Below are 9,204 nucleotides of genomic sequence, written 5' to 3' on the forward strand. Positions count from 1 at the left end.
AGATGTCCCCTATCATTTACCATACCTGTCTACCTGATTCAAGATGTCCCCTATCATTTACCATACCTGTCTACCTGATTCAAGATGTCCCCTATCATTTACCATACCTGTCTACCTGATTCAAGATGTCCCCTATCATTTACCATACCCGTCTACCTGATTCAAGATGTCCCCTATCATTTACCATACCCGTCTACCTGATTCAAGATGTCCCTTATCATTTACCATACCTGTCTACCTGATTCAAGATGTCCCCTATCATTTACCATACCTGTCTACCTGATTCAAGATGTCCCCTATCATTTACCATACCTGTCTACCTGATTCAAGATGTCCCCTATCATTTACCATACCTGTCTACCTGATTCAAGATGTCCCCTATCATTTACCATACCTGTCTACCTGATTCAAGATGTCCCCTATCATTTACCATGCCTCTGGTACAGTACCTGTTGGTGTTAGGATAACAATGCCTTCTCCCATTAATAATCACCCTCCCCTGCTCTACACCTCTCTCATGCCTCCCTGTAGGAATAGTCTATTAGGATAACAATGGGACAATCTCAAATGGGCACTCTCCTCACGCCTTCTCTCCTCGCCGCCTCCTCGAAACCCATTGGAGGAGAAGGTCAGAGGGGAGGGACCTCCTGGCTTTCTCATCCAATTGGGATATAAGAAGGAGGCTAGGAGAAAGGACTCGAGGAGAATGCACTTGAGATTGTCCCAATGCTCTCTCTCTCTCAATAATCACCTTCCCTACTCAGTGTGTTTCCCTACTCAGTGCGTTTCCCTACTCAGTGCGTTTCCCTACTCAGTGTGTTTCCCTACTCAGTGTGTTTCCCTACTCAGTGTGTTTCCCTACTCAGTGCGTTTCCCTACTCAGTGCGTTTCCCTACTCAGTGTGTTTCCCTACTCAGTGCGTTTCCCTACTCAGTGTGTTTCCCTACTCAGTGTGTTTCCCTACTCAGTGCGTTTCCCTACTCAGTGTGTTTCCCTACTCAGTGTGTTTCCCTACTGTGTTTCCCTACTCAGTGCGTTTCCCTACTCAGTGCGTTTCCCTACTCAGTGTGTTTCCCTACTCAGTGCGTTTCCCTACTCAGTGTGTTTCCCTACTCAGTGCGTTTCCCTACTCAGTGCGTTTCCCTACTCAGTGCGTTTCCCTACTCAGTGCGTTTCCCTACTCAGTGCGTTTCCCTACTCAGTGTGTTTCCCTACTCAGTGCGTTTCCCTACTCAGTGTGTTTCCCTACTCAGTGCGTTTCCCTACTCAGTGCGTTTCCCTACTCAGTGTGTTTCCCTACTCAGTGTTTCCCTACTGTGTTTCCCTACTCAGTGCGTTTCCCTACTCAGTGCGTTTCCCTTCTCAGTGTGTTTCCCTACTCAGTGCGTTTCCCTACTCAGTGCGTTTCCCTACTCAGTGCGTTTCCCTACTCAGTGTGTTTCCCTACTCAGTGCGTTTCCCTACTCAGTGTGTTTCCCTACTCAGTGCGTTTCCCTACTCAGTGCGTTTCCCTACTCAGTGCGTTTCCCTACTCAGTGCGTTTCCCTACTCAGTGTGTTTCCCTACTCAGTGCGTTTCCCTACTCAGTGTGTTTCCCTACTGTGTTTCCCTACTCAGTGTGTTTCCCTACTCAGTGCGTTTCCCTACTCAGTGCGTTTCCCTACTCAGTGCGTTTCCCTACTCAGTGTGTTTCCCTACTCAGTGCGTTTCCCTACTCAGTGTGTTTCCCTACTCAGTGCGTTTCCCTACTCAGTGCGTTTCCTTACTCAGTGTGTTTCCCTACTCAGTGCGTTTCCCTACTCAGTGCGTTTCCCTACTCAGTGTGTTTCCCTACTCAGTGCGTTTCCCTACTCAGTGCGTTTCCCTACTCAGTGCGTTTCCCTACTCAGTGCGTTTCCCTACTCAGTGCGTTTCCCTTCTCAGTGCGTTTCCCTACTCAGTGTGTTTCCCTACTCAGTGTGTTTCCCTACTCAGTGTGTTTCCCTACTCAGTGCGTTTCCCTACTCAGTGTGTTTCCCTACTCAGTGCGTTTCCCTACTCAGTGCGTTTCCCTACTCAGTGTGTTTCCCTACTCAGTGTGTTTCCCTACTCAGTGTTTCCCTACTCAGTGTGTTTCCCTACTCAGTGTGTTTCCCTACTCAGTGTTTCCCTACTCAGTGTGTTTCCCTACTCAGTGTGTTTCCCTACTCAGTGTGTTTCCCTACTCAGTGTGTTTCCCTACTCAGTGTGTTTCCCTACTCAGTGTGTTTCCCTACTCAGTGTGTTTCCCTACTCAGTGTTTCCCTACTCAGTGTGTTTCCCTACTCAGTGTGTTTCCCTACTCAGTGTTTCCCTACTCAGTGCGTTTCCCTACTCAGTGCGTTTCCCTACTCAGTGTGTTTCCCTACTCAGTGTGTTTCCCTACTCAGTGTGTTTCCCTACTCAGTGTGTTTCCCTACTCAGTGTGTTTCCCTACTCAGTGTGTTTCCCTACTCAGTGTGTTTCCCTACTGTGTTTCGCTACTCAGTGCGTTTCCCTTCTCAGTGCGTTTCCCTACTCAGTGTGTTTCCCTACTCAGTGTTTCCCTACTCAGTGTGTTTCCCTACTCAGTGTGTTTCCCTACTCAGTGCGTTTCCCTACTCAGTGCGTTTCCCTACTCAGTGCGTTTCCCTACTCAGTGCGTTTCCCTACTCAGTGCGTTTCCCTACTCAGTGCGTTTCCCTACTCAGTGCGTTTCCCTACTCAGTGTGTTTCCCTACTCAGTGTGTTTCCCTACTCAGTGTGTTTCCCTACTCAGTGTGTTTCCCTACTCAGTGTGTTTCCCTACTCAGTGTGTTTCCCTACTCAGTGTTTCCCTACTCAGTGTGTTTCCCTACTCAGTGTGTTTCCCTACTCAGTGTGTTTCCCTACTCAGTGTGTTTCCCTACTCAGTGTGTTTCCCTACTCAGTGTTTCCCTACTCAGTGCGTTTCCCTACTCAGTGTGTTTCCGTACTCAGTGCGTTTCCCTACTCAGTGTGTTTCCCTACTCAGTGCGTTTCCCTACTCAGTGCGTTTCCCTACTCAGTGCGTTTCCCTACTCAGTGCGTTTCCCTACTCAGTGCGTTTCCCTACTCAGTGCGTTTCCCTACTCAGTGCGTTTCCCTACTCAGTGCGTTTCCCTACTCAGTGCGTTTCCCTACTCAGTGTGTTTCCCTACTCAGTGCGTTTCCCTACTCAGTGTGTTTCCCTACTCAGTGCGTTTCCCTACTCAGTGTGTTTCCCTACTCAGTGCGTTTCCCTACTCAGTGCGTTTCCCTACTCAGTGCGTTTCCCTACTCAGCGTGTTTCCCTACTCAGCGTGTTTCCCTACTCAGTGCGTTTCCCTACTCAGTGCGTTTCCCTACTCAGTGTGTTTCCCTACTCAGTGTGTTTCCCTACTCAGTGTGTTTCCCTACTCAGTGTGTTTCCTTACTCAGTGTGTTTCCCTACTCAGTGCGTTTCCCTACTCAGTGCGTTTCCCTACTCAGTGCGTTTCCCTACTCAGTGCGTTTCCCTACTCAGTGCGTTTCCCTACTCAGTGTGTTTCCCTACTCAGTGTGTTTCCCTACTGTGTTTCCTTACTCAGTGCGTTTCCCTTCTCAGTGCGTTTCCCTACTCAGTGTGTTTCCCTACTCAGTGTTTCCCTACTCAGTGTGTTTCCCTACTCAGTGTGTTTCCCTACTCAGTGCGTTTCCCTACTCAGTGCGTTTCCCTACTCAGTGCGTTTCCCTACTCAGTGCGTTTCCCTACTCAGTGCGTTTCCCTACTCAGTGCGTTTCCCTACTCAGTGCGTTTCCCTACTCAGTGCGTTTCCCTACTCAGTGCGTTTCCCTACTCAGTGTGTTTCCCTACTCAGTGCGTTTCCCTACTCAGTGTGTTTCCCTACTCAGTGTTTCCCTACTCAGTGTGTTTCCCTACTCAGTGTGTTTCCCTACTCAGTGTGTTTCCCTACTGTGTTTCCCTACTCAGTGTGTTTCCCTACTCAGTGTGTTTCCCTACTCAGTGTGTTTCCCTACTCAGTGTGTTTCCCTACTGTGTTTCCCTACTCAGTGCGTTTCCCTACTCAGTGCGTTTCCCTACTCAGTGTGTTTCCCTACTCAGTGTGTTTCCCTACTCAGTGCGTTTCCCTACTCAGTGCGTTTCCCTACTCAGTGCGTTTCCCTACTCAGTGCGTTTCCCTACTCAGTGCGTTTCCCTACTCAGTGTGTTTCCCTACTCAGTGCGTTTCCCTACTCAGTGTGTTTCCCTACTCAGTGCGTTTCCCTACTCAGTGTGTTTCCCTACTCAGTGCGTTTCCCTACTCAGTGCGTTTCCCTACTCAGTGCGTTTCCCTACTCAGCGTGTTTCCCTACTCAGCGTGTTTCCCTACTCAGTGTGTTTCCGTACTCAGTGTGTTTCCCTACTCAGTGTTTCCCTACTCAGTGCGTTTCCCTACTCAGTGTGTTTCCGTACTCAGTGCGTTTCCCTACTCAGTGTGTTTCCCTACTCAGTGCGTTTCCCTACTCAGTGCGTTTCCCTACTCAGTGCGTTTCCCTACTCAGTGCGTTTCCCTACTCAGTGCGTTTCCCTACTCAGTGCGTTTCCCTACTCAGTGCGTTTCCCTACTCAGTGCGTTTCCCTACTCAGTGTGTTTCCCTACTCAGTGCGTTTCCCTACTCAGTGTGTTTCCCTACTCAGTGCGTTTCCCTACTCAGTGTGTTTCCCTACTCAGTGCGTTTCCCTACTCAGTGCGTTTCCCTACTCAGTGCGTTTCCCTACTCAGCGTGTTTCCCTACTCAGCGTGTTTCCCTACTCAGTGTGTTTCCCTACTCAGTGCGTTTCCCTACTCAGTGTGTTTCCCTACTCAGTGTGTTTCCCTACTCAGTGTGTTTCCCTACTCAGTGTGTTTCCTTACTCAGTGTGTTTCCCTACTCAGTGCGTTTCCCTACTCAGTGCGTTTCCCTACTCAGTGCGTTTCCCTACTCAGTGCGTTTCCCTACTCAGTGTGTTTCCCTACTCAGTGTGTTTCCCTACTCAGTGTGTTTCCCTACTCAGTGCGTTTCCCTACTCAGTGCGTTTCCCTACTCAGTGCGTTTCCCTACTCAGTGCGTTTCCCTACTCAGTGCGTTTCCCTACTCAGTGCGTTTCCCTACTCAGTGCGTTTCCCTACTCAGTGCGTTTCCCTACTCAGTGCGTTTCCCTACTCAGTGCGTTTCCCTACTCAGTGCGTTTCCCTACTCAGTGCGTTTCCCTACTCAGTGCGTTTCCCTACTCAGTGCGTTTCCCTACTCAGCGTGTTTCCCTACTCAGCGTGTTTCCCTACTCAGTGTGTTTCCCTACTCAGTGCGTTTCCCTACTCAGTGTGTTTCCCTACTCAGTGCGTTTCCCTACTCAGTGCGTTTCCCTACTCAGTGCGTTTCCCTACTCAGTGCGTTTCCCTACTCAGTGCGTTTCCCTACTCAGTGCGTTTCCCTACTCAGTGCGTTTCCCTACTCAGTGCGTTTCCCTACTCAGTGCGTTTCCCTACTCAGTGCGTTTCCCTACTCAGTGCGTTTCCCTACTCAGTGCGTTTCCCTACTCAGTGCGTTTCCCTACTCAGTGCGTTTCCCTACTCAGTGCGTTTCCCTACTCAGTCCGTTTCCCTACTCAGTGCGTTTCCCTACTCAGTGCGTTTCCCTACTCAGTGTGTTTCCCTACTCAGTGCGTTTCCCTACTCAGTGCGTTTCCCTACTCAGTGCGTTTCCCTACTCAGTGTGTTTCCCTACTCAGTGCGTTTCCCTACTCAGTGCGTTTCCCTACTCAGTGTGTTTCCCTACTCAGTGTGTTTCCCTACTCAGTGCGTTTCCCTACTCAGTGTGTTTCCCTACTCAGTGCGTTTCCCTCCTCAGTGCGTTTCCCTACTCAGTGTGTTTCCCTACTCCTCTGTCCTGTGATGTGCTGTAGGAGTAGTGTGATAGGGTAGTAATGGCATCTTTCCTCCTGTTCATGAATTACCATCTGCTGCTCTGTGTGTCTCCAGTCCTGTCCTGGCCCCTCCTGTTCATGAATTACCATCCACTGCTCTGTGTGTCTCCAGTCCTGTCCTGGCCCCTCCTGTTCATGAATTACCATCCGCTGCTCTGTGTGTCTCCAGTCCTGCCCTGGCCCCTCCTGTTCATGAATTACCATCCGCTGCTCTGTGTGTCTCCAGTCCTGTCCCGGCCCCTCCTGTTCATGAATTACCATCCGCTGCTCTGTGTGTCTCCAGTCCTGTCCTGGCCCCTCCTGTTCATGAATTACCATCCGCTCCTCTGTGTGTCTCCAGTCCTGTCCTGGCCCCTCCTCGGTGTGATGACTTTGAGAAGCTCCGGGAGATCTACAAGGACATCATGTGTTTCCTCAAGACTCAGATGGTGGAGAAACCAGAACAAAACCAGGTACGGTAGATTCAGATAGAAACCAGAACATAACCAGATACGGTAGATTCAGATAGAAACCAGAACATAACCAGATACGGTAGATTCAGATAGAAACCAGAACATAACCAGGTACGGTAGATTCAGATAGAAACCAGAACATAACCAGGTACCGTAGATTCAGATAGAAACCAGAACATAACCAGATACGGTAGATTTAGATAGAAACCAGAACATAACCAGATACGGTAGATTCAGATAGAAACCAGAACATCACCAGATACGGTAGATTCAGATAGAAACCAGAACATAACATTTTACATTACATTTTAGTCATTTAGCAGACGCTCTTATCCAGAGCGACTTACAGGAGCAATTAGGGTTAAGTGCCTTGCTCAAGGGCACATTTACGTCATTTAGCAGACGCTCTTATCCAGAGCGACTTACAAATTAAGTATAGCCAGTGGGATAACCACTTTACACTTTTTTTCTTTTCTTTTTTTCTTTTTTTTTGGGGGGGGGGGGGGGGGGGGGTAGAAGGATTACTTTATCCTATCCCAGGTATTCCTTAAAGAGGTGGGGTTTCAAATGTCTCCGGAAGGTGGTGAGTGACTCCGCTGTCCTGGCGTCGTGAGGGAGCTTGTTCCACCATTGGGGTGCCAGAGCAGCGAACAGTTTTGACTGGGCTGAGCGGTAGATTCAGATAGAAACCAGAACATAACCAGATACGGTAGATTCAGATAGAAACCAGAACATAACCAGATACGGTAGATTCAGATAGAAACCAGAACAAAACCAGGTACAGTAGATTCAGATAGAAACCAGAACAAAACCAGGTACGGTAGATTCAGATAGAAACCAGAACATCACCAGATATGGTAGATTCAGATAGAAACCAGAACAAAACCAGATACGGTAGATTCAGATAGAAACCAGAACAAAACCAGATACGGTAGATTCAGATAGAAACCAGAACATAACCAGATACGGTAGATTCAGATAGAAACCAGAACATAACCAGATACGGTAGATTCAGATAGAAACCAGAACAAAACCAGATACGGTAGATTCAGATAGAAACCAGAACATAACCAGATACGGTAGATTCAGATAGAAACCAGAACATCACCAGATATGGTATATTCAGATAGAAACCAGAACAAAACCAGATACGGTAGATTCAGATAGAAACCAGAACAAAACCAGATATGGTAGATTCAGATAGAAACCAGAACATAACCAGATACGGTAGATTCAGATAGAAACCAGAACATAACCAGGTACGGTAGATTCAGATAGAAACCAGAACAAAACCAGGTACGGTAGATTCAGATAGAAACCAGAACAAAACCAGATACGGTAGATTCAGATAGAAACCAGAACATAACCAGATACGGTAGATTCAGATAGAAACCAGATACGGTAGATTCAGATAGAAACCAGAACAAAACCAGATACGGTAGATTCAGATAGAAACCAGAACATAACCAGATACGGTAGATTCAGATAGAAACCAGAACATAACCAGATACGGTAGATTCAGATAGAAACCAGAACATAACCAGATACGGTAGATTCAGATAGAAACCAGAACATAACCAGGTACGGTAGATTCAGATAGAACATAATAAATGGTGTCTTGGAAATAGAGGTGTGAGATATACAGTATGTTGTCTGTCTCTCCACCAAATGACAGGTTCTTCTGTCCTGTGTCTCTGTCTGTCTGTCCACCAGATGACAGGTTATTCTGTCCTGTGTCTCTGTCTGTCTTTCCACCAGATGACAGGTTCTTCTGTCCTGTGTCTCTGTCTGTCTTTCCACCAGATGACAGGTTCTTCTGTCCTGTGTCTCTGTCTGTCTGTCCACCAAATGACAGGTTCTTCTGTCCTGTGTCTCTGTCTGTCTGTCCACCAAATGACAGGTTCTTCTGTCCTGTGTCTCTGTCTGTCTGTCCACCAGATGACAGGTTCTTCTGTCCTGTGTCTCTGTCTGTCAGTCCACCAGATGACAGGTTCTTCTGTCCTGTGTCTCTGTCTGTCTGTCCACCAAATGACAGGTTCTTCTGTCCTGTGTCTCTGTCTGTCTGTCCACCAAATGACAGGTTCTTCTGTCCTGTGTCTCTGTCTGTCTGTCCACCAGATGACAGGTTCTTCTGTCCTGTGTCTCTGTCTGTCAGTCCACCAGATGACAGGTTCTTCTGTCCTGTGTTGGACCTGTCTGTCTGTCCACCAGATGACAGGTTCTTCTGTCCTGTGTTGGACCTGTCTGTCTGTCCACCAGATGACAGGTTCTTCTCTCTCTCTCTCCGTGTAGGACCTGTGTCTGTCTGCTACGAGGGACTATGAGGAGATCTTCCTCCAATGCTCAGAGTCCTTCGACAGTGAGGAGATGTGAACCACAGGGGGCTGCTGAGGGGAGGACGGCTCATTATAATGGCTGGAACGGAGCGAATGGAATGGCGTCGCCATGGAAACCACGTGTGATGTATTTGATACCATTCCACTGATTCCGCTCCAGTCATTACCAGGAAGCCCGTTCTCTACAATTAAGCTGCCACCAGCCTCCAGTGATGTGAACACCTATTTGATGTGCGAAAGTGTTTGTTCGTTGTGAAATGAAAGACAAATTTGTGTTACTTATTATGACTTGTTAAGTGATCACCTTTTGTGATTGTTTTTATAAAATGTTCAGCTTTTTATTGTTACAGGCTTTCTACCTGTTAATTATTATAGACATTTTTTATACTCTGACATTCATGTTCAGTTTTTTTTATATGATGTTTTTTACTCAGGTTAGGCAAATAATAATTCACAAGTTTGTGTTTTGATGTGT

At 47.6% G+C, this 9,204-nt stretch overlaps 1 protein-coding gene across 1 annotated transcript in view; it reads left to right on the forward strand.

Moving 5' to 3' along the window:
- The window catches only part of LOC311123540 (stimulated by retinoic acid gene 8 protein homolog), a gene marked incomplete at both ends in the record, with an annotated part of 41,529 nt that extends 32,763 nt beyond the window's left edge, over window positions 1–8,766 (forward strand). Inside the window, 2 exons of the mRNA XM_084197787.1 lie at window positions 6,282–6,393; window positions 8,686–8,766. Of these exons, the coding sequence (XP_084053913.1) occupies window positions 6,282–6,393; window positions 8,686–8,766 (193 nt within the window). The remainder of the gene's footprint in view (window positions 1–6,281; window positions 6,394–8,685) is intronic.
- Window positions 8,767–9,204: the final 438 nt, after the last annotated feature.

The sequence above is a fragment of the Coregonus lavaretus genome, assembly GCF_964263955.1.
Source record: "Coregonus lavaretus genome assembly, contig: HAP1_SCAFFOLD_2625, whole genome shotgun sequence".
In the NCBI taxonomy this organism is placed as follows: Eukaryota; Metazoa; Chordata; class Actinopteri; order Salmoniformes; family Salmonidae; genus Coregonus; species Coregonus lavaretus.